The sequence below is a fragment of the Semicossyphus pulcher genome, unplaced genomic scaffold (assembly GCF_022749685.1).
Source record: "Semicossyphus pulcher isolate SPU_LCO1_2020_fin unplaced genomic scaffold, fSemPul1.0.p SCAF_20, whole genome shotgun sequence".
Taxonomy (NCBI): Eukaryota; Metazoa; Chordata; class Actinopteri; order Labriformes; family Labridae; genus Semicossyphus; species Semicossyphus pulcher.
Window position 1 is genome coordinate 9,233,725 of NW_027211694.1, and position 26,561 is coordinate 9,260,285.

At 43.2% G+C, this 26,561-nt stretch overlaps 1 protein-coding gene across 1 annotated transcript in view; it reads right to left on the reverse strand.

The window, feature by feature from the left end:
- Positions 1–26,561, reverse strand: part of exoc4 (exocyst complex component 4) — a 132,664-nt gene that overhangs the window by 71,980 nt on the left and 34,123 nt on the right. The window contains exons 10-11 of the mRNA XM_069671506.1: positions 26,436–26,524; positions 9,612–9,708 (exon numbers count right to left, since the gene is read on the reverse strand). Of these exons, the coding sequence (XP_069527607.1) occupies positions 9,612–9,708; positions 26,436–26,524 (186 nt within the window). The remainder of the gene's footprint in view (positions 1–9,611; positions 9,709–26,435; positions 26,525–26,561) is intronic.

A 26,561-nucleotide genomic window follows, 5' to 3' on the forward strand; every position in this document is an offset into this window, starting at 1 on the left:
AGAGTTTATCCACCTTCTATAGCTGGAGAAAAGACCCCCGCAATGATGGATCTAATCTCCTGCACAATATCTGGTGTGTGTTGGAGTGTGCGTCGTGCCCACGGTGTGTATGTCAGTCTCCGTGCATGTGTGTGCTTGTAAGACATGAGGAGATTGAAAACTCTGCACCTCACTAGAAAGTGGCTGAAGTTGCACTTTCGGAAAAGCGATAAAAACCAGCAGTATTATTTACAACAATGTGTGTTTGTGTGTGTGTGTGTGTCCTGTGCTGCAGGCATCAGAGAGATAAAAGAATAACGATGTGGCGGTGCTGCAGCTAGTGACAGGTCGGAGCGTCTGACAGATTCATAAAATCTGACACTGTGTTCTGTCAGCCCGTTCTCGCGCCCAAGGCATCAAATATGGCGGCCTGGTCAAGGGCCCTACGCTTCGAAATATGAAGCTGTGGGAGCCCCAGGCGTGTCATTTCTGGATGTGGTATTCTAGCTTATATTTTTTATGTGGTAATGAGGTCAGGTGAGGTTGTATGAGGCGGGCAGGAGTCAGTGTTGGGCGGTTGTTGTGGACGAAGGATGGGTCCATAAAGTCTTTAAGAAGGGATGTTAGTTATTACATGTAAGTATGATATTTACATCAAATACAGTGCATTACTTAGAAGAAGATGAGGATGTACTTTAATAATCCCAGATGGGAAATTCAATGTTTTCACAACATCCGCTCCAAGCAGTTGGGGGATTTGTTGCCTTTATCAAGGGTACCTCAACAGTGCCCAGGTCAGCTGTGGCTCAGTGGTATAGTCGGTCGTCTCAATCAGAAGGTTGGACGTTCGATCCCTGACTGTAACAGTCACATGTCGAAGTGTGGTACACAAGTACACAACTTATTCACAAGCACTAGTACCCGAAATTGCTCCAGGTGATAGCCATCAGGTATGAATGTGCATAGATCTGATTGGAGAATGGCACTTAGGCCTTTGCCATCAGTGTGTGAGCTTAGTGTCTGAGCTTGAACCTGCCACCATCTGGTTCCCAAGCCAAGTCCCAACAGACTGAGCTACTGTCTGCCCACATTACTTACATAACATTTAAGCGACGGGAGCTAAGTACAGTATATGAAGCTTTAGGGACCCCTGTCGTGTCATTTCTGGATGATCTTCTAGCTAGCTAGCTACAGCTACCTAGCATACATACGTTAGCACTTGCCATGATCTTTTCCCTAAACCTAATCAAGTTGTTTTGATGCCTTAAATTACCAAAGTGGGAAACTAGTTAACCATGTGCTAATGATGCTTTATTTTGGAAATCCAACCAGATGTTGCTCATTCATTATCGACTGTTTTACTTTGAAAATCTAACGGGGGCGCTGGTTTAGCTAAATTGGTAGAGCAAGCGCCTGTTGGCAAAAAGAGTAGAGTCCTCCGATCATTCGATGCATTTCATCCCCCACTCTCTCCTCCCTATATTTCCTGTATCTCTTCAGCTGTCGGCTATAAATAAAGGCAAAAGCCAAACATATAATCCTTATAGAAAAAAATCAGACCAAAATTTTTATATTATATAAAAAGCATATTTGTTATTGACAGCTTGACAACAGATGCAAAAGTGGTACGGCCACAGACCAAGATGAAGTATTGGCGAGTTGGAAGTTGTTGTTGCTCTGTACAGTGTCTTCTGCTTCCCTTCCATGTGTATATTTGTCATCAGTTTAGGTATAGAAAAAAAATTATACAAGCTACTGCTTTATTTCCTATTCAGTCGATAGTTGCAGCTCTCTCTGAGGCAATCGTGTGGACTTACAGTGCAGGGTCTGATTGAATGCAAAACCCACAGAAGAATCTGGAACAAAACATTGCAATTTAAAGTTGATACAATCCAATTCTTCTGGCATTTCATGTCGAGATTCGACGTCCCCTTTGAACAGCCGACGCAGACTCTCTGATCAATACACACTTTTACACACTACCATGCAGTCTCGTTTGATTTTCTCCCCATGTGCACAACATAAAAGATACATGAAGAGTGTGCATGTGCATGTAAACAACTTGAGTTCGTAGCAAGCTAACATGCCACCCAGCAATGCAATCTAAAAGCCTTCTTTATTCCTCTGCTTTCTCTTTCTTCTTCTCCGGACTTATCTCGCTCTATTCTCATCCCACCTGTCTGTTTGTTTCTTTTATCATCTTTCCCTTTGTGTTTTCTTCTTTCCCTGCCTCCCATCTGCTCTCCCCTCTCTGTTGTTGTTTTCTTTCTTCTACCTTCTTTATCTCCCTCTCTCTTTCTTTGACCTTTCCAGTGTTAAATCCTTTCTACACTTGATTCCCAACTATGCTCCCAGTTTTTAATGGGCGTGAGCTAGAAGTAGAGAGAAAGAGAGAAAGAGAAAGGGAGAGATATTTACTGAGGAAAATCCTCCTGAACGAGTGAGAAAAGATTAGAAAAGAGAGCGAGGGCTGGCAGAGCAAAGCGGTACGTGCTTGTATGTGTGAGGAAGACTTAAGACAAGGCGTCCATGCTGAATTTTAATGCGCAGACACCTCTTTGAGGTGGACTAGAGATGTTATTGTTCACGGAAAACTGAATTCTCTACCAGTAATTATGGAGCCGCTGCCTGATTAAAAGAAGGTGAAGGTTCAACCACAAATTATTTTTGCCATTTTCAGTTGTGGCGCAGTGGGATTTCGCGTTTTAGAAAGGCCACGCACGGGGTAACTCAGTGGGCAGCTACAAACACCAAACTTGTCACAATGACTTCTGCACAATGGCTCTGATCACACAAATCTTGTTCCAGGCATGAAAAGACACTTTATTCAATGCTCGTATTGGAGATGTGGTCGTTCGTGCTGCCTAATAAAGTGCATGCTGGATCAACATCATAAAAACTGTGTAATTGCAGGACTCATATGGACCATAAATACCTGAGTAATGGCTGCCATTTTCCATGTTGAAGTAGGGAGCTTATTGAGAGTGACTACTGCAGCGGTACAGAGAAAGCATAATCAAACTTGTTTTTCTGTCTGCTCGTCATTAGTAGACAATAAAACATGGTGATACATGCAGATGAGCAGGCAGCTGCATCTCTGGCTTGAGAAATCATGTCATATTCCAGCCCTCGCTTTTATTTTGGCGGTGCATTGGAAGATTAACCGTAATCATGAGCATCATGTTTATGACCGCAATAACAGATCGTCTTACTTAATAGTAAGTGGTAGAGTCCAGAATGTGTTGAGAACAAGACTTTTAAGGATTTAGACTAGGGGGCGATCGATCGCACAATTTGCTGTGATTAATTGTGATTAATCGCTTTTTTCTTCTTAAGACTGAAGCTTGTAATACTGGATATTTAAATGTAATATCAGGTATCAAAGTAGAATCAACACAAAAGAAATATAGTTAAGTTAAAATACTTGTTTAATATCATCTTTTTAACTTTAAACACAGATTCTCTCCTGTGAACCACAGATTTCCAATAAAAGCCTCAAGGCCAGCACAACTGACTGTCAGCTCGAAAGGCATGTTTCTTATATGTACTAAAAGAAATAACAACAAAACCCAGGCCTATAGTTGAATTTCGAAACCATCATTTATCCATCTTTAGCCAGGATGGTTCGGTGTGGCGGTTGTCACAGCACTGCTGCAGTGAGCAAGCTGCCTGATTGGCCGCTGCCCCAGGCCAGCCCCGACCGCCCCCTGACTGCCTGCGTGTTGTTGCTGCGCACGGGACAAGAGGAGAGAGGAGAGAGAGCAACTCGGAGCTGTCGGCAGAGGGACCGTGAACTGCGATTCCTCTGAGCAGCATACATGGGAATGAATTACAATATATTTCAGTGGTCTGTAAAAGTCTGTAAAAGAGATGTGAACATTTTTTTTTTTAGAAAAAAGTCGCCTCTGCCTGAAAGGACTCTGTGCCTTTAAGAAGCCCCGCCCCTACAAGCCCACTTTTTTGTGACATCACAAAGTGCAGCGTGTCGAAAAAACTGTATGAAACCTGGCGTTCACAGCAGCCTGCAGACTGAGCTGATAAGCCTGGGGATTACTCCAACATACTTTTACCTACAAATTTGAAACTTCACCCACATTTAGTCTGGACATCCAACATTGTAACATTATATATACGTCTTAAAATGTGAAACAGCATAATACCCCCTCTTTAAGTATCTTGCATGTATAGTTTGGGAAAGATTGGGTGACTTACTCGCCGTAGAGAGAGGAAATCACAACACTCAAAACACACGAGGGTATAACTAAGTTATGTATTTGATCTGCACATATATTAAAACTAGTCAAACTGACCAAATCCAATTAGCTATTGATGTGTCACATCTTATTTTATAATTTTTCTTAAGCTCAAACACACTTCTGTTAAATATTGAAATAACTAGACTTAAAAAATGTCCTTCCTCTTTGATGTTGTGTTTGAGAATTCAACAGCAAAGTCTCGTGTAAACTTCGAAACATACTTTTTAAAAACTTCTCCACTTCACCTTTAACTCTTGCTCTTTCTATTTGTCTCGGTCTGTGTGCGCTGCTCAGGAGGGGACTTAATGAGAGTGCGAAATTAGAGCAGAATCATGGTGTGTTTCATTTTCACCACAGGCTACGGCGGTGGGAGGCAGAGCCCTTCTGTCCTTTTTCCCTGTCATCCAGCTCTTTCTGCCCGCTCCTCGCTCCTTTCATCACTCGTTCCATTGTCCTTCCCTCTCCGCTTCCCCCCCCCCGAGCGCTCTCTGTCAGTCTCCAACCTTCTGACTCTTTTTCTCTCCCTCAGACTCTTTCACTCGACCATGGACTTCAAGTATCTCCACATCAACGTGAGTACTTTTAATAAGCCAATGCAGGGAGTGCGGAGAAAGAGCTCGGGAGTGAATCGACTGTGAAGTGTTCAATGTCACCCAGCAGTCTGACATGATCTGAACGCTAGCGGGATTATTGTAAGCTTTCTTTAAGCACAAATGCACCGACAAACGTGCACGAATAACACGCACGTACAAAAAGGTCTTTGGGTCAAATTTAGAGTAAGACACAGTGGAAGAAAAATGACTGACTCGCATTAAAGCGTAACAAAAATTAAAGTTGAGGCCGAGAAATTTGAAGTCAGGACAAGTAATTAGAAAGAGAACGATAAAAAGCAGTTAGAAAGGAAATTAGCCAAGCATAAGTATGATAATATTACATAAAGCCCTTCAGCAAGCAAGTTCATAACTGCCTCATTAAATAAAAAATAGTTTGCTCTCAATAATTTCATAGACTTGGCCCTTTTCCTATCGGTTATGATAACATTTTAGGTTCACACGCAAAAACACACCCTGCTACAAACATCTACAGGCATGGCCAGGCCTGGTCATCCTTTGGGGGGTGAAGAGGGGAGAGATTAGGGCTCTGTTGTAGCTGTTCAAAATGCCAACCATGTCCAGAGCAAAGGGTGTAAATATCACCAAAATGTCAGCAGGAGACCCAACAAGGCCAACCAAATTGGCTGCTACAAGCATAAACAGTCCCCAATGCATGTCTGTCTATATACATTCTAACCTCTTTGGGGGTTTGATGCTGTACCTGTAATAACACAACAACAACAACGCCTGTAGCCTTGTAAAATAAAATTCAAATATGATAACCCATCTATTTCCTGTTTTTTTGCCAGGGCTGGGTTATAGTGGCAGCAGGCTAACCGAGGTAGCCCAGATGTCCTCCTCCCAAGCCACTTCCTCTGTCTCTTCCTGGGGGAGCCTGAGGCATTCCAAGACCAGGTGGGATATATAATCACTCTAGCATATTCTGGATCAGAGGCGAGGATATGCAATTCTGCTCACTCATTGGCAGATTCGACACGATCTGTCCAAAAAGGAAAAAGGTAACCAGCCGTAGCCTTGGTGGGGCCCAAAGCCTGTTGGCGTTGGCACCTCACATTTCTACAGAATTGCCAATGGGTACTGTGAATAAAATATGCCTTCTCTGTGTGAACAAAGCACCTTTAATCTTGATAGGAGAGCTTCCATGGCACCAGGATGCACTATGGGAAGAAGGCAAGCCGGCGGAGGCAGTGTGATGATTTGGGCAATGTTCTAGTGGGAAACGTTGGGTCCTGCTACTCATGTGGGAGTCACTTTGACCACCAATCTAAACACTGTTGCAGACCAAGCACACCCCTTCAAGGAAACGGTATTCCCTAATGACAGTGGCCTCTGTCAGCAGGATAATGCCCTGCCACACTGCAGAAATGGTTTTAGGACAAGCCAACGAGTTCAAGGTGTTGACTTGGCCTCCAATCCATGGAGGCCCCACCTCGCAATTTACAGGACTTAAAGGATCTGCTGCTAACGTCTTGGTGCCAGACACCTCAGCACACCTTCAGAGGTCTAGTGGAGTCCATGCCTCGATGTTATGACTGATAGGTGTATAATTGTAAGGCAATCAGATGCAAGATGATCTAAAGTAGGGATAGACCGATTATCGGCCGGGCCGATATTCGGCATTTTGACGCATATCGGCATCGGCCTTTTTTTTTTTTTTTTAAATTTAAAATTATTATTATTATTTTTTTTTAATCCGACGGCCGATAAGAGATAAATTTAAAACTGGGTTATTTTGGCTCTGATGCATATGCTTAAAGGCATTTAAACAAAGTTAAGTGTTGGAGTTTGTATTATTCAAAATTTTGACGCCAATATTTTCACTTTTACTGCAAATGAATATCGGATTCAAATATCGGTTATCGGCCTCCTTGACTACTAATAATCGGTATCGGCCCTGAAAAAATCATATCAGTCTATCTCTAATCTAAAGTAGGAGTAGAGAACTCAATATGACGTAAGATGACATGGTGATACCCACAGGGAAGAAAGATTGATGCTCCAGCAGAAAGAAATAGTGAATGTAATTGACCAAGCACATTTAGAGGCTTTACTATATCTGACTTAATGACAAAGCTAGAAGGGCTATCTATGTATGGCGAAAATGTTACACAAACTGTAAGTGATCTAACTGGCCATAACTTGGTCTATTGAAAGGTTTCTCTGAGGTTAACCCTCTGTTAGCTGTGCTGCCAAGGTTACCATCTATCCCAGTTGAAAGTGGGCTAGCTTCATGATACTGGAAAACCGAAGTCAACCCCAAAGACAGCTCACTAACTATTATACTTCTGTACTTAAGTACACAATCAAGTACTAATGTGATGCAGAACATCATATAAACATTTCAGAGGCATTTGCAGACGCTGCGGTTCTTTGGAAACCAGATATAAACAAGGATTTGGAAAACGATAAAGAAGAAATGTACCACAATCAACAACATTAAAACCCTGTTGTCCCACACGCCACTGATTTCCAGCGCTGCAACCCCATACTGCTTTCGTCATTAAAGCAGCCATGAGTTGCATGGCTGCCTGCAGGAGGTGTAGCGATCCATCAGCGGAGTGCCAGAGCTTTGCCATTAGAAAACCATCTGCAAGAACACAGCGCTCCATTGGCACTAGAAGTCTGGGGAGGGCAGGGAGAGAGAGAGAGGCAGTTTGGCGTGATTGATACGAACCATTACAGACAACATGGGAGAGGTTGGCAGATAGCTAGTCACGGTTTTATTTTTGGTCGTTTGTTCAGACAAAAGCTTGGCCGGACCCAAAGTGATCGGGGGTTAGCAAGCGTGTGCGAGAGAAGGGGAGAGAGGGAAAGATGAAACCACCTGCAAGGAAAGACACGCACACTTGAACACACAAACACACACAAACAAAGAAAGACAGTCTTTACTCTCTTTGAAACCAGTAATTTGCTTTCAGAGAGCATCAGTCAATCAAACAAAAGGTAACATGACAACTGACAACACAGCTTACGTAAGTGGAGATGTGATGAAGAGCAGAATGAAGCTGATAGATGGGGTGCAATCGAGCTTAACAAAGTGAACTGGCCGAGTCTCTCGGATTGAATACAGTTTGGTAGTTGGTTCAACATGTCGTGGTCGGGGTATAAGCGAAATGTAACATCTGTTTTGCTCACTCGGTTTTGACTTTTCTTTTCAATTCAGCCTGTAATCGCTGAATCTGTGATTGAAAAACAACCATCACGGCGCCAAAAAGCAAATCAAGTTAGCTACCCCGTGATACAGTTACGACCCAGATGGCCTTCACTGGCTGAGTGTTCAACATACTTCTACAGTCCAAACATCCGCAAACCTGCCAATTCCGAACAAACTGATAGCCAAAAAAGCACGCCAATCCTGCCTGTATGCATAAAAATATGCACCATAACGCTGAAACTGATGTATGCCAAGTGCCATAGTGTGGAAGTCGGAAGCATCTCTGTTTAATGGATCCTAGGAGGTAATGTATCACGGCATGGAGGCCAATTCGATTAAACTGCTCCACTATTAGATTTGCACTACTCGCCTGGGAGCACGGCGCTGTATAGAAAAACTACCAGACGTACAGAAGACGACCACAAAGACAAGCCTTCACAACAAAAGCAGGGACGGTAGTCGATTCCCAATTCCTGGAAGGTATCAACGAAACATTTGGGACTGGAGCAGCAGTGTATTACGTCATGCCTGATTTACGATATCCCTCTAAACATTAAAAAGGTTGAAATCGATGGATGGTCACTAAGAGGCCGTGTAATATAATTAGCTTACATTTTACTGGTATTGAGTCATGTCCCAGGCTTCATCCCTCTCTGACAGACCAGTTTGACACCAGTGCCTCTTTCGCACACGTGTCTCGTAAAGTTAATGCGCCTGTAAAGACAGCAGGTTCTGTCCTTCAGGAGCTTTATGCTATTTTGATTAAATTAAGAAAAATGTAATCTCTTAAAACGTCCTGGTGTTAAATATGCCCACAGCAGCAGTGTCATGTTTTTGCCCACATTATAAAACAGTGCAAAACTTTAATGCGACGACATCTCTGGTGGTCCGATTGCTAAATTTAACAGTGAGGGCTTATTTGAAATTATGATTTGCTTATCATTTAATTGAGCTTTCATTGTGACTCAGCTCATTCATTGTGACTCCGTCCACAGTCATTACACTAAAACACTACTTCAGCACTTGCCTATACAGTCGGCAGTGACTCATTAAAAATGAGTGACTGTGGCCTTCACTGTGCTTGTGTTGCTGATCACATTCCCTGTAAACTACCGACACTTCTTGAGGCTACATTTGAATATAATCAAGGCTTGATGTTTCGTCATAGACTGTGTAAAAGAAGTGGCTGGTTTCAAAATGAACTTTAACCTGTGTTATTTTGAACGGCCAGCAGGGGGCGACTTCTCTGATTGGAAAGGGAAGTCAGCTCTTTTAGCTCTTAGCTTTTGGAGCTAACGCTACGGGAACCGGGTGCCCCGACGAGCTTCAATATGCAAGTAAGTTTGCTGCTTGATGTCCCATCTGTGGTAAAGGGTGTGCTTTAAGGCGGGGCTACATGTGATTGACAGGTCTCTACCACAGTGGCCTGTCAACCGGGAAAGAGAGACGTAGCCAGCCTGTCGTCCAAATGTAGTCATTTCTGGTTAAAAAAAAAACTACAACCCAAGATGACGCCAACTCTCGGCTTCAAAATTGGATTTCACAAACAAATGGGTGACATCACAGCGGCTATGTCCATTGTGTTTCATGTGTTGCTCAGTACCGTACCTTAGAAGAGGCTGGAAGATGACCGTGATGTTCCTCGCTCCCGGTTTGCACACAAACTTCATCTCTCCTCCTTCAATCAGGTTGTCATCAGCACCACCTAGAACAAAGCAGACAAGATTTGACTCGTATGTAGGATGACATTTAGAAAGTTCAGGTGGTTCTGAACAGGCCCGCCCAGATTTAAAAGTTAATCATCACCATACTGTGTCCTTTAACAAGACACTGAATCTGAACTAACCCCTAGAGCGCTGCTCTGTAAGTGACCCTGAACTCTGATCTCCCTGGAGGGGCCTCGCAGAACTGATGTCCCCACCACTAATCAGTTGTTTTAAAAATCTAAGATAATACTGTAATTTTTCAAACATTTAATTATTAATAAGTACAGGTGTCCACTTTCAGTCCTGATAAACGCATCATTCAATCAGTGCAGCTCTCCATCCCAAATCTAAGCGCATCTAGCGGGCTCGCGCACCTCCCTGCCCCTGCGTCACCGCGTGGGTGAACCCCGCAGCTAACGGGGTTAATCAGAAAATCATTGCCATGTTACATGCTCAGAAACGATAGCCAGGAGAAGGGGGCGGCGGCGGCAGCGGCTGCAGACCGGGGCGAGGGGGAGATCACAGGGGAGAGAAAGAACACCAAAGCTCATTACCTCCACTCATCCTGAAGTAATCGATATAATTGATGGAGGAGAAATTGCGGCTCGTTGTCGATACAGCAGAAGAAGAAATGTCTGTGTGTGTGTGTGTCAAGGTTTTGAAAGAATACTGCGCATGGATGCATGCACGTATATGTTTGTACAGTGCTCACAAGCAAATAGGTTGATGAATAAGAATGGGAGGGGAGCAGCAAGGCGGCGACACAGTGGAGAAAATATTCATTAGAATTTCTTTATGATTAAGTCCCATGGCACTCAGCGGCAATACATGCATGAGGCCGGAAAAGACAGACAATAAATAACCTTCTAGATTCAAAGCTAAAGGAGTCTGATGTATAGACATTTGAGCGCCATGTATGGCGGGAAAAAAGTTTGCGTCTAAGATCAGTTGAATTGCAGTGTGATGTGGTGTCAAGTGTACAGGAGCGGTTAAGTGGAAACGCTGGATAGATATCAAACAAGACGCTGATCTAAGCTACTTTGATGGGGTTTCCAAATGGAAAAAGGTGTGTGTGTGTGTGTGTGTGTGTGTGTTCTGAAACCTGAGATTCGAGTTTGGCACAAAGCCTCGCTCCTCTGTTTCCCTCTGTTTCATTTCCATGTCCGATACAGCCTTGCAAAGCCCGTGTGATATAACACAAAAGACACCTCGACGCAGCGCGAGAGAGCCCGTTCCGCGTTACCTGCACAGCCCTGCCTTGCCTTGCATTCAAATGCATATCAACCCATTGTTCCCTGCGCCCGCCTCCATAATACATTTTCTAATGGAACATTTGAAAAGTAAGAGGAGACAACACGCGACCGTATTTTGGGGGGAAGGGAAGCTTTCATTCCAAACTTTCAAATCAAGGCTTTCTGATTCGGATCTGTTGGCATGAAGCGCGCCTGCATGGTGAGCGTCCACATTCGCGTTGCTACGTGGAGACACAGACGAGGTCCAATTCACTCAAAGTCTCTTGTTCTCAATCTCTCCATCCATTCATCCTGTCTTTGGTGCCAATTCAATTAAGACTCAATTACTGGCTCCTAAACAAAGCTGCCCGCCGACGCGCTCGCTCGCACACTCCTCTTCTCTCCATCACATTCTCTCTCAACGTGGCTGAACTCGCAACTTCCCGTGAACAACGTGCCGCAGACTCTGGGGAAGTTAGCCTGACCCGTCTGCTCCAGGAACCCGGCATCCACGCTCACGCACACGCCAAATTGACTACCATGTACGTATTCCCAATGACGGTGACCAATTTAATTTCATGCTCTAAACATCTGCATCCGTGTCAGACAAAGGAGCGAGGAAGAGACCTCATTGATCCACGGGGTCTGGGACCAGCTGCCAACAGGGCATAGCAGTGATGAATATTAAATAGACCCGCATTAATATGCATGGCATTCTTCTGAGTTGTCTAGACGTGACAGGGTGGCTCCGGTTTCAGGTCAGGATGCCACCAAACTGCTGCCAGAACTCTCTCCAAATAACGTGCGAAAGCGCCATTTTGCTTGTGTGTGTGTTGCCGAGTGTTCGTTAGCGTTGTTTGGATGGGTGTCCCCTGGTGTGTGGTCTGATCCAGGATTAGTGGGAGGGGTGTGTGGAGGTGTGGTGCTCAGTGGGACGGCAAACGGAAAGCCGGAGAGGAAGAAGTGACACATTCTAATGTGGCCAAATCTGCCTGAAATCCCCCCTGAGGACCGCTGCTCCGTCTGCAGCGCACACACCTACGCAAAGTCATCCACGGATTAAAGGGGTGCATAAAAAAACACAGCTACAAATGTGTGTATATATGCAAGTACTGACATTTTGGGACCTCAACTTCATAGAAAGCATATGCTCACACACACTCAGAGTGACACCCGCCCAGCCCCCCGTGGTGCCTTAGCATGCGCGCCCCCAGCCCACATGTAATCAAGTCAGGCAGTGACTTAGTGAAATTGCATTAGCTACACTTTCCTGGGTTTGATGAGAAACGGGTTTTGATCCTGTGATGAATTCCGGCCCTGCCCAGATTTAGGCAGGGAGAGAATGAACGTGTGATGCCTTCTTTAACACACCCCCGACGTCCCCCGAGACCGGAGCGTTTCTGTATGCATCTGTGAGTGTGTCAGAGAGGGCGAGATGAGGAAAGCCAGACAGACGGGCCAACGGAACAGTCATAATCCCTAATTTACAAGTGGTTGGAATCTGCTTCGTGTCCACAATCTCAATTTGCTTCCTGTATGTATGGGAACAGGAAAATAGAAAACACATAAGTTAATCCAAATAATAAAGATATGTGCAAATATTTTTAGAGAACCTTGTTCGCTGTGGCTTTTACTTGATTCTATACCTTATATATTATATATTCGTAAAGCTCTTTCTAAATGGTGTTTTAATTTGCTTATCATACAAAAATACCAGGTTTAACAGTTCTTTTGTCTAAATACCGTAAAACTTGGTGTGTAAGACACACTTTTAATACTTTTTTTCCATCTAAAAAGTGGGCTGCGTTCTATATACTGGTGTGACCAATATACCAGTATAACATGCAGAGAGGTACTGTGAGGTATTATAATGAGGTAACACAATGGTGATCGAGCCTATGACCCACTGATGAAAGCCTTTGCATCTGCAGTATTACAGTCTGGGTGTCTGCAGTGACTTTTGCGGACAAAATCCCAAGCGGCGCCCAGTTAGTGACGCGTTTTCCATCACCCAGCAGTGGTTGGTCTGCCAGAGAGGGTAGGCGGAGCTAAGCGGCTGCTTTTCTGCTCTCTGCGAGTGTTGCGAGTAAACAGTGATCTACTATGGCTGAACAAACAAAGAAAAGATTGATGACTACAGATACAACTTCAAAAATAAGTGAAAATCCAAAGAAAAAGAAACAAACTCGACGCTCAGATGAAGGCAAACAGTTACAACCGGAGCCAACAAAACTGAGAAAGTAGGCAGAGCTCAACTACCACAGCGGTAGCTAGCCGGATTGTAAACTTGACATGGTGAAAACAGATGGAAGGCTGTAATTTGTGTGTTTTGAATGTGTTTCAAATGAAAATAAATAGAAATAGCGTTGAAATAACTTGTCTACATGCTTTCATTAATAAATAGCAAATGCGGTGCAACTTATATTCCAAATTTTACGGTAAGTGTGAGATAAAGTTAAGATAAACTGTTTCTACCATGTCATTTTGAATACTTCAATACTGCAATACTTTACAATCTGATTTAAAGATAATGTTGTAACAGGATCAAATTAAATTTGTCATAATTTATCAGCAGAACAGAATGCATTGCAAGTACAGCTTCATAATGAATTGTACAGTGCACAAAGTATATGTGGTCTTTCAAATGTTCAGTAATGCAAATAAAAAGGATTCTTGACGTGTATAAGCTGCGTTTTATATGTGAGACATGTAACAGACTTTTTGATCAGGGTTGTGATCTCTCTTTAAAGCCAGCGTGCCAAGCTGGGTTTGTGTTTGTGTCATCTCAGGAGGATCAAAGACACCTGTGATCGCTCGGGCTGGATTCTGATTGGGACTGGCGGGAGGGCGATTGGGTGATTGGTGTAATTGACTCACAATCATGTCCCTCTCTCACACACACGCACACACAAAACAAGAGCTCATAGAAGTGACAACAATTGGTCGTGCTGGGCCAGACAATACGAGCAGAATTTGACATGAAAATACAAACACACTCCAATAAACATAATCTTTCGAGTTCAACAATAGCACTGTGAAATTCTGCAGTATCTGCACCTCTCCACGGCGAGTGCAGTAATTGTTGGTCTTTACACAAGAAGAATCAAGCAGAGCTCGTCCTTTGATTGAGGCGCCCTAATCTGTGCCGTTAGCCAGCGCTGCACATTTCAAGCTAAATTGCGCAATAGAAAGCACCATATAGCGTAATCCAATTTTCATGCTCAATGGCCTCATTCTGCAGCTGTTATGCTTAGAGAATTAGTTTGCGAGTGATCAATTCAGGTAACATTCTGCAAATCAGATGCATTTAAACATTAGTGTGCATGTATGAAAGAATTAGACTGGAAGTCGGCTACATTTTCGCAGACCTGGAACCTGCTCGTCTAATCATTTCCGTGTCAATAATGCATGACTCTCCGGTCAATTCTGGGCAACCCATCTCACTCAGACTGTCTTCATGTCTGATTGGGTCTTAATGAGAGCCCTTCTATTATTAAAATTAATTTGATGCGATGGAATCTGCTGCTCCCCAAAGCAGGAGACCAGATCCACCGCTCAGCCGAGAATAAACGCTATAAATAAATGATGGAATAAATAAATTCAGGTGTAAATTGAGTTGGATTAATAATTAAAAGCATCACTGCTGCATACAATGTGTCTCCGTGGTCTTCAGTTTAATGGATGCACATCTGTCAGCGGTGTTATGACAACACGGCTGTCTTGTAGCAGAATGAATATTAATTGTGCAGAATGTTTTTCTAAGACACGAGGAAGAGTCTTCATAAGTAAGGGTCTTTTTTGGACAGCAGAGAGTTTCTCTTAAGCAGTGGATTTGCGATTTTTATATTTTGGCAACTTTTGGCAAAATAAGCCTCGTTCAGATTCCAAAAGTTGCTCACATATTCAAGGTTTCAAGATAAACAGTCTGAAGCGATGCTAGCGGCTCTGGGAGGAAGATTCTTGGTGCAGTGGTTCTTTGAGCTGAATGCAAAAGCACTGCTAACATGGTGAGGTAAGTTTGGCGCCAGAGGGAAGGTCAAAGGTCAGTAGAATAGCTCTTCTAGAGATGATGACTATGTCAACAAATTTCACAACAATTTCTCAGGTAGTTTTTTAGTTCTTTCGGTCTGGAACAAACAACTCGTCCAGCGTCAGGCCTTCATTACCAACTATAGTCACGCTGCTACCGGGGGTTGGTCAGGATCTTCGAATATTCAAAGTTCAAACGATTATTATCTCATCTTCAAAATATCTTTTTCACTTTTTTTTTCTGGCGTCTGGTTGTAATGCGGTACTACCGTTCAACGGTGGCTTCTAAAAGCGGCTCAGGAACCGCTGTTAAATAACAAAAGAAGAAGAAAGCATCAGGTGTCGGTAAATAGGGTGTTGCGCTGTGAGATTCTTAAGCGGAGAAAAATGCAGCCATCAAAGACTTCTGTGTGGAACTCCTACGAAAAAATAACCGAAAATGAGGTCAAGTTTGCCAGGTAAAACTAGCATATCATCAGTCCGCAACAACGATGCACAGCCATTTGGGAGGGAAATAAAACCGACAGAGTTGTGAAAAAGTAAATGGGTCTCTTTCCTTATATCTGCGTGTTTGCACGCGTCTCAAAATAGCCCTGTGACAGGCGCTGCCATCTTGCGATGGTGACGACATTTGGAGCCAGAGCTGCGCAGTAGAGCCACTTCGACTAACCAAAACACACACTTAACATTACTAAAAAAAAAAAGATCACGCACGTCGGCATTTTTAACAGCAGAACAGCTTCTTGTGTTGGTCTGAAGCAGACGTTCACAGATATGTAAACTTCAATGACTGTAGTGATTGTTTTAGTTACGTCTACTCTCGCCGTTCCTCCTCTACTCTGCTAATCCAGAACACATTGGCTGCAGGAGCCGGATTTGTCAACAGAGCTGTTTTTACAGCGTTAAATAACTCATTAAAAGTAAACTTGGCAGAAAAATTTGATGTAAATCAGCATGATAAGATCTAACTATAATGACAGAAACCATGTTTGAGAAACATTTATTTGGTGTGTATTTTGATTTTATAATTTGACTCATGTCCCATCTGTTAACATGGAGGAGGTGGGCTTTATGACCTATACTGCAGCTAGTCAGCAGGGGGCGATAGAAAGGGTTTGGATCACTTTTAGGGAGCTGTCATGTCATCCATCTTTTTATACAGTTTATGGTTTGCCTCACCTATTTTAAAAGGACGCAAAAACTAATTTCACTTTGACATTTTTTTATGTGACCGGGCACTCTGACTGATGAACGTGTTCTTCATTCGCACATTCTGAGAGGAAAAAAAAAAGGCACTATTCCCGTGAAGAAACGGCACCATCAGCAGCCATTATATCTCAAACTTTAGTGACAATAGACAAAAAAACACAAAGAACAGTATTAACAAAACACATACGGTCCGTTCTGCCTCGTGTGCTGTTTGGAATAAACCCGACTCACTTCAATCATCAAGGGTCCAAACACATGCTGCCATGGCCTCTTGAATCTGTCAACCACAACAAAGAATAAGGTGCGAGTGATTGAGTACGTGCATGTGTGTGAGTGTGAAGGCTGAAGGAACTAATCGGCCAGAAAACCACGAGTCATCACATCTTTGATTGGACCCAGCAGGGAGCCAGACGACACACACTGCACCCCCTCTTCTCTGCTGGAAGAACCTGTTACACACTTGGAAAGGAAGAGGTGCGTGTGTGTTTATCCGTGTTGGCGACCAAGACGATGCGGGTGCCAAGGTCTCCACTGCCTCGAGTCCCACATGCCCTTCTTCCATCCCTCCCTTTTTCATTTGTTCATCCCTCCATCTTCTCCAATCAGGGGGTCGGAGATTAAAAGTAAACACAGAGGTGACAGTCAAAGCCGCCAATAATGACAAGACCAATGCTGATTAGAATTAGCCTCAGGTTGGGAGGATACAGCGAGCTCTTTCTCTCTGATTAAATGTCTGCACTGTGTAAACTATTACAACCTTGTTCTATTCTCCTTCTGTTGTCCTCTGCATCGCCCTGTCTTTCCTTGTCTTCTTGCTTCCACTTTCTCGCTGTATTTAAAGTCTGAATTGAAGCACAGGCTTTTATTTTGAAGGAGGCAGGTTAAAATTCCCTCTAGCTTGTCTAGCATGTTGCTTAAGTTTTGTTGACATGCTGTATGTTTACAGAAATATTGTGAGCAAGTTTGTTGTGTGTAATGTTGAGGTTAGACACCGTCCCATGGAGGAAGATGTTTGAGAGAAGTATGGCCAGCTCTTTACTTCCTCTTTTCATGCGTGTTATTGTGCTATAAATGTCAATTAAAGTTACTTAAGTTTGATTAATGTTAGTGTTTAATCATAGTCAATTTTTAGAGTTACATTTTATTTCCTTTTCATGCACAAATCCTCGTAAAGGATTCATCTTCTCTCACTCCTCTCTCCTTCTTCCTGCAACAACTACGGCCTCGTGCGAGACTTCTCCGTGAGCGAGACTTGGTTACAGACAACAACAGAGAGCATAAGGTAAAGTAGCATGTCTGCCACAGTGCTTGTCAGACACTTATTATAATGATCTGAGCCTGTCAGTAGCAAAAACAAGCGCTTTTAGTGGCTGTATATTGGCGTATGCGCGGTACCCCGTTTAGTTACATTGTATCTCATTTCGCGGCTGCCGGCCGGTACTCCCTCCCTGAATACTGGATCGATTTCAATAATTGTGGCCTCCACTCGTCACTTACACACAAACACATGGGAAAGTTATCCTTTAACATGAAGAAGTAGTGGCCAGGAATTTGGTTCAAGGGGCTACCTTGTAGCATGCTACGCTTGAGTGAACTTTTGAGACTGAACTTGCTTGGCATTAGAGCAGTGGCTCCCAACCTTTTTTCCCTTGGAGCCCAGCTTGTATCTAAGAAAGGCTGAGCCCCCCCCAAGCCCACACACACGTACACCAAAACAAAGTGATTCATTCCAAATCTTTACTGGCAAAAGTTTATCAAAGTTATCTTCTGTTATTATAATAAACACCCATTTTAGTTCAATTTAAATCCGTGGATGTATTTCAGCATGCATGTATGTCAAAAATTTTATGTGTGCTTTTTTAAATTATTTTATTTAACATGTGCAAATCTAATTTTTGCGATCTTTGGCGCCCCCCTAAGGGAGGCCCGGACCCCAGGTTGGGAACCACTGCATTACATGATGTTGCATATGACGTGATTGCATATATGCCGTTATTGTCTTGGGATGTATGCTTAAGAAGTCCTTCTGAGTGTTTTGTTTCTCCAAAGTAAATGGTAGCTCTAGTCTTGCGATCACTCAAATTGCTGTTACACTACATGTCACATTCACCTATTCACACACTGATGGCTGTACCACCGAGAGCAATTTGGGGTGCGGTGTCTTGCCCAAGGACACTTCGACGTGTAGACTGCAGGAGCTGGGGATCGGACTACCAACCTGTACCTTTTTACACAACACAAACTTAGGCCAGATTACATTAGCACAAATATTATAAAATCTGAATGAGGCATGCATGCAGTGCTTTGGTTAATGTAGGAGTAATTTTGGTTGACATCCAGTTTTACTCTTTGGCTCTGACTAAGATATTCAGCAGGTGTTGCTGGCCTGTGTTTTGGTTACCGTGCATGAGTTACATTTTGTGCGGACACGCTGCCACAATAGGAATAACATATGACGTAACGACAGAGTGTCAAACGCTGGCAACTCTTCTATCAGTCTTTAAATAACTGCCTCTATTGTATTTACCACTATCATGCTTCGATCCTTCACCAGGGGCCTGGTGAGGCACAATACAGTCAAACGCTGATGTTATTATTACAAGCCACAGTGCATTTTCTACACTGTCTCCATGCTCCACTCTAATTCAGCTCCAGAGCTACTGTAATTCAATCACTGGTCCCTCTGCAGATGAGAATCTAACACTACATTTGCTGCTGTGTTTGTGTGTGTGTGTGTGTGTGTGTGTGTGAAATAGGAGAGGATGGGAATCATATCTCTAATGTCTTAACCAATCAACCTTGCTGAAATCTATGTACGAGCAAATTGAACATGATGAGCCCAAGCTAACACTTAGAAAATAAGTACTCAGAGCTACAGTAGGACATCTGCATTTCTGTGTGTGTGCTTGTTTTTTCCCACAATACGCAGAGCTGCTCCATATTTCCTTCCATGCTGAACACAAATAAAAGCTTTTCGCAGTAATGGCCTGTCAGAGGTGCCCTGAGTTTTATCTACAAACACAGTTATGTCGCTGCTGGAACGAGGCTGTTCATAAAGGTCTGCGCGCGAGGGAAAACATGTCATTCTCTCGTGAAATTCTTACGCTCAATATAACTATAAGTATAGACTAGGTTACAACGTGTCATTCAATTACAGCATGTCGTACATGACGCAACTTGACATGCATACTGTATGTAGCATCTGGCCTGTAGGACAGCCCTCATCAGTCATTGCTGTGACATCTACAGCATTCAGGGTTGTGGGTAATGTTCACCTGGGAATAATGGCACTTTAAAGGACAGTCTTTGAAAGAAAATGGTGATTACTGTACAGGTTCGAATATAGGACAGAGTCTTTTTTTTCTCTTGAAATACATGTGAAAAAATTATATCGTCTTTTAGTCACAACTACAGTACCAGGGGGATGAAAGACAGAGAGACGCGGTGATCGTCCGGAACAAAAGGGCTGTAAAGTAGGCCAAGTTCACCAACAACTGAAGCGGAGTAAAGATACCAATCTTAACACAATTGTTATTAATGCAGCATTAAACTGATTAACTGTTAAGCAGCCAGGAAGTAATGTCCCAAGATGGCAAGCCTGAAAGTCTTCAAAATGCTAAGTCTTACCGAACAGATGCTAACAAAGAAAATCGTAGGTACGCCCGTTACCAGAGCTGTCATCCAGCTGTTTCAAGACTGCTCTATAAATAGACCTCACTCCAATGGTTAAAGAGGCGGTATTATACTCTTTCACATTTTAAGACATATATATAATTTTACAAGGTTGGATGTTCAGACTAAACGTGGGTGAAGTTTCAAATCAGTAGGTAAAAGTATGTTGGAGTAATCCCCTGCTAAAAAAGTCTCAGTCTGCAGGCTGCTGTGAACGCCAGGTTTCATAAAGACTTTTCCAGATGCTTCACTTTGTGATGTCACAAAGTGGAGGAACTCTATATTTGGGCATCTGCCCAAGACACAGCAGTTATTATGCTAAGCTACTCCACAGGTATCACAGAGTGAAATATGAAGTTTGAAATTAATGATTTCATGATTTATTGATATGTTGAAAGGCATTCTATTTAATTTAAATGTGACAATTTAGTCCTAAAGATATTGAAAGATGATTTTATTTAACAGGTAAAATACGTTTTTCTTATATTCGGACCAATACGTTATATTCTTTACATACAGATGACTTTGTTTTGGTGAGAGATACGTCCATGATTTGTGTCTTAAACTTAAAGAAACTGTTCCTGTACGGTTCATAAAACTTATTTCCCTAAATATCCTTAACTTTGAGACTGGGATAATGTTTCAGAAGTCACACTTATTACCTCCTGTATACTTTATGCCAGTTGAATTTAATCTGTTGCAAAATGAGGAGCAAAGAATGTAAACAACTTTTGGAAGAGAGACATTAGCTTTATGAAAAATAGGGAATTATTTCTCATTTTGCAGCAGCCAAGATGTAATTTAGAGTTTAGAAAGGCCCGAGGACTTACAGATTATAAGTCATTTAAAAAAGAAATCCAACTCCAAAGTCAAGTAAGAATTACTTTTGCTCATATAAGAACTAAGTACCCTGGGGAAATAAGTGCGAGACATATTATGTAGTCTTTCTCTGAGAAGCATGACATTTAAATATTGGATTTATTGAAATCATCTGACTGACATTTACTTATGTTGGGTCCATATGAACATATGAGATGTTGCCTGCTTTGACAGGAGTTAATTTGCTCATAAAATGTATTAAAATGTCCTTTCTGAGTGGCAAAAAGAAGGAGAAAGTGAACGGAAGAAAAGGAGGACAAGCACGAGGCATAAAATCTTGATGGAGCTTCAGTGTACAGGCAAGAAGAGGAGGGGAGACATAAAAACCAGAGGCATCAATCACAGCAAATCGCATGCCTTCGACATTCCAGGGGCCATAATCCTTTAATAATTATTGACTCTTTTACCGACCGAGTCCGGCTCCGTCTAAGGTGCCGTTTATGAATATGATAAATCATAATTGCAAGGTCAGCTAAAGTCAAGTATTGATCCCTCCACTATGAGGAGTGAACAACCATTATCCTTGAATTCCTACAAGCAATGAAGAGAGTGAATGATTGAAAGAATAACTGAAAAGGAAAGTCAAGGATTTTGCATAAAATAAGGAGAGAGTCTTTTGGTGTGGATTGAGGTTAGACTTGGAAAACATGTGAGATAGGAGGAATACAAATCTGTTTTGGGTGTGTCCTAAAGTAGACAAAGAAATAAATGTTTTCAGGACATAACAAACTTTTTATCTGACTTTCATGTTTATCAAAAAATAGTACAACTAAGTACTTATTCGGTCAACCGACGATGACTCTGTAAACGTTTTAGATTCTAAATAAAGTTACAAAAAATGAGAGTACAAGAGAGTTCTGTCGATGACGATTATGTGTCTCTTTAAAGCTCCTACGACCCCGTTACCCTTCTGAAACGCTTCCCCAAACACGACACATTCCACTTCCCGCAATCACAACCCCAATTTGGCCAAAGTGCGTAACATCACACACCGCTTGGCAGGAACGAGATGTTCCTGCGACTTCACGTCACAAACACATCCGCTGCTGCGAAACACGTGGCTGCCAACATCTGCTGGCCCCACCCACCATCACCATCACCCGTGTCTCCCACTAGACATCTCTTCCATTTGCACCTCTTCCTCCTCCCCTCCCCATCGGGGGGGGGTTACAAATCAGCTTGACAAGGAACACCACTTCTGGTCGCCCCCCAGCAGTCACTCTCTTCCTCCTCCTCCTTCACGTCTCCTGGGAACATGATGCTATTATACATAAACAAGAAGCCTCCTAATACAGCGCAGTGGTTTTTATTCAAGCGGGAGATATGAAGGTGTGGGCAGAGAGGATCTTTGTAACTAGATTCCTTGCATATGGGACGGTTCTTTTTGTTTGCCGGGCACCGTGTAAACAAGTCCATTTGAATATCAAAAGGAAGCAGGGAAGGTGTGAAATAGATTTGGAGCCGAGTTGATTATGAATACATCTTAAGAGAGGAGGGAGGTCAGAGGTGAGAGAGAGTTGGGAATGGGGGTATACTGTATGTACATGCCTGCAGGGAAAGGGGGGGTAAGTCTGAGTGTATGTAAGTGTGTATGTTTGTTTATATCCCGGGCACACATGTGGAGATAGGCAGGCTTTGTGTACGGCTGTCACGCATGAAGGGAAGGGGGTGTGGGACTTCAAACGTGCCCCGGGGCAAGGCAATATCTGGGGGGAACACAATGAACGGCCAAGACACAAAGAGGAATAAAATAAAATGAAAAAAAAGGCTGTAAACGCGTTACGGACTCTGCGTGGTGCGAGACGGCGGTAGTTATTGAGATACATCCACCTCCCTGATGACCACTAGGGCGCTCCTCCCAAGCATGCACGCACATGAAAGAGGCAATAAGGAAGCACAATGTTGAGGGTGTCGGGAAACACGCGGAGGAATACGGTCACACATCCGTAGCTGGAAAATTGTTACTTTCATAATTTATTCATAGGAAGTGTGATTGAATCGGAGAAGAGGGTCTGTGATTCTGGAGTAGTGGTTTGTGGAGGATACGCAACACACAGACAGATGAGGATTGTGCCGTATATATGAATACTATACACATGTGGGTGTCGCTGCAGCACATATTCCAGCTGCGGCTACATATGGAGCCGTAATAAAGTCTTTAGATGAAGCGTTGGATTAATTGAAGCGCATGAGACGTGTTTGAGCGGAGGAGGCGAGCAATTAAGTCCCCCTGAGTGTCTGCTGGTGTGCACGTGAGGCATGCGAAGCTGTGTGCATGCGTGTGATGATATACGGCAGGTCCTTACAACACTCGGGAGACATAACTTACAGATATTACAGATTAATTTCAAAGCCATTACAGATGCGCAACTCTGGATAGGGTATAAAATCATTATATGTTGCTGCTGTGATTATTATTTAAAGATCAGGCGGCTTAAATAAAGATTTGCAACATACAGGAAAGGAAGTACAGAATGCAGCAGGCTTCTGTCAACTTCTGACTTCGTCCTCTTTTTAGCGCGCGACCATTTTCCTCCTTTGTTAACGGCGCAAAGCTGGATTTAAAACGAACAATCAAAGTCCTATTTCCGAGGCTGTGTTGGTGAGCATCTGAGTTAATAACTTTATTGACTTGAAGGAGACCGTTGAGGGGAAAAAAGAGTTTAGGAAACTCCGAGTGGAGAGACTAAGAGACACACATGACTAAGCTTTAAGTGTTGAGTAATCCCGCCGCCAGAAGAACTCATCAACTCAATCTCTCGTTTCGAACTCTTTCCCTCTCCCAACAGTGAGTTTAATTTGAAGCGAGAGAAAAAAGTCCCTCTCCACGCCGTCTCGATACATATTTTTCTAATTTCTTCCCTCAGAAATCTCTTAATGGCTTCTTTGCTGGACCCTGATGAAAACAATGACTTTTAACCCTCCTCTACCTCCCTCCCTCCCTTCCCTCCATCCATCTATTCCCCTCCCTCCTCCGCAGCCGACTTATTTCACTTTCTAAATGATTTCTTACTCCTTCAATCTCTTTGCAGCCATTCAGGCCCCGGCCGAGGCTTGTGGCCGGTGCTACGCATTGTGACAGGTGAAATGAAAGCCCAGAGAAATCTCATCTTCTTATAAACGCTCCGAGGCATTCAGCCAGTCAAAATATATATATATTTTTTCCCCTTTCTTTCTGAGGCACCGACAGATGGAAGAGGGAAAAAAAGTGAGCTGTTATTTGAAGACCATTTGGGGTTTTCCTTTATCCACAGTTAATCAATGCTGTTCTTTTTGTGGCCAGGGGAGCTGAGGCAGTACATTCTGCATACACTTACAGACTTCCTACTGTATGAGGGGCTTTTTTATTGGCATTAACTGAAAAGTTGTGAGCCAAGTTGTGCATTCTAAAGTTAAAAAAGGCTAATACTTCATTAGTTAAGGAGGGGGTATAATGCTGTTTCACATTTTAAGACATATATATAATGTTACAATGTTGGATGTCCAGACTAAACGTGGGTGAAGTTTCAAATCTGTAGGTAAAAGTATGTTGGAGTAATCCCCTGCTAAAAAAGTCTGAGGTTTCAGAAAGACTTTTCCAGATGCTTCACTTTGTGATGTCACAAAGTGGAGGAATTTTTCAAATTCTAAAGTTGGTGAAGGAAAGACATCAGTGTTTACTTTTCCAAAGGACAAGAGCACCAGACATTTGTTTCAAATCGAAAAAGCAAACTTTACTCTTTGCCGACAACTCTGTTACACGACCACAGGGTAGGAGGCGTGCCTCAAACACTGAGTTCGGTCCAATGACTGTATAAATAGATGGATGACGCGTCTCAATTAGCTCTCATTGTACGAAATTGATGCCAAAATAGCCCCTGTGATAGGCTACCATCTTGCAAGGGTGACGCCATTTGGAGCCAGAGTTGCGCAGTAGAAATCCGCGGGTAGAGCCGCCGTAGCCACTTCCTCTAACCAAAACACACACTTAATTAGCTTACTGTCAAAAAAAGCAAAGATCCCGCACGTCGGCGTGTTTACAGCAGAACAGCTTCTTGTGTTGGTCTGAAGCAGACGCTTACAGATGTTTAAACTCCAGTGACTGTAGTGATTGTTTTAGTTACGTCTCCTCTCGCCGTTCCTCCTCTACTCTGCTAATCAGGAACTGATCGGCTGCAGGAGCCGGATTGGTCAACAGAGCTGTCAATCATCCTTTTTACAGCATCAAAAAAATAATTCAAATTAAACTTGTCATAAAAATGAACACTTGGACATAAATCAGCATGATAACAACCAACTATACTGACAGAAACCATGTTTGAGAAACATTTATTTGTCATGTATTTTTATGACTCATGTCCCATCTGTTAACATGGAGGAGGCGGGCTTTATGACCTATACTGCAGCCAGTGGGCGATAGAGATGTTTTAGCTTCACTTTTAGGGAGCTGTCATTTCGTCCATTTTTTTATACAGTCTATAGTTCAGCCCCTCAGCAGGTTTCGGAGAGCTGGCCAATCAGAAGAAAGTGGGCTTGTAGGGGCGGGGTTTCTTAAAGGGACAGAGCTGACTGAGTCGTTCCAGGCAGAGGCTGTACGAGGGCCTGCACAGAGCACCAGTGTGAGAAAAAACATTTTTAACTGTAAATTGTGAAATACGAAGCTTGAAATTAGCATAACACCCCACCTTTAAATCGTTTGCCTTTAATAGTCAAACTTCATTATGCAGATATTGTCACAGAATAGATTTTGCATTGATTACGGAATAGTCCCTTCAAATTAAAAGCACTTCGCTGTTGTTGTCCGGCTCCATCTGCTACCTTTTCCATTTTATCCAAACAAGAGTCAATGAGGAGCTCGGGGTGAAAAAGGGAATAGCAGCAGACAAACAGCGCTGTCAGGCACTGCTGATTGAAACCTCAAGGTCAAAGGCAGAGAAACAGAGAGCAGAGGAGTGAGGGAGAGAGAGACACACACAAGAAGAAGCAGGAGCAGCTTAGACTCTCCAGGGTCTGGCTGTGCAGCTCACTCACTGTGCTTTCTTGTGTGTGCATGTGTGTGTGTGTGTGAGAGGTTTTCAAGGCCTCTCCCTGTAGGCGGATTCTGCAAAGTCACCCCGCTCTCTGCCTCTCGTCAATCTCTCGCTCCATCGCCGCTTCGCTCTCCCCACTCCTGTTGCCTGCCTTTCTTTTCCTGAGTGTAACTTCTCGACCCGCGACGTGCCCTTCCTATCTCCACTGCACCTTTTGTTATTCTGCTCCCTCGTGCTCTTGTTCCAACTCTCCATCACCCCAAATCACTCCATCACTCTATAGCTGCACAGGTCTTAGCAAAAAAAAATGACCAAAGCACCCTTACTTCCTTCAACTTTCTCTCCATCCTGTTAGCTCTCCACCTGTTTGCCAATTATTTCTGTCTGTTCAATAAGCTAGTAGGACTTTATTTTTTGTGCTTCATCCTTCCCCCTGACCTCAACCTTCCCTCTGTGTGTACTTACTGCTCTTTTCTCTCCCTCACACCATAAACCCCCGTCCAATTTTGTTCTTTTCCCTCCATCGTATTTTCCCTTTTTCTCACTGTGAAGTCAATACTTTTCACACCTTCTGCTCTTGTCGTCTCTTTCCCTCCCCTCTTAATCTTCACTTCTCCAATCCAGCTGTTTCGGAGCCGCCTGAACCCCCACTCTCTCTCTCCCTCTACTCCTCTGTTCATTAGCCCCCCTCCTTACCTTGTAATTCTCCACTCTTGCTGTAGAGTTCTCGCCTCTGCTCCCTCAAGTACGCACTCATACTGATGGCATGGGAAGACGATTCAAACCTACGAAACACATAAAAGGTTAAACCAGCGGGTACAA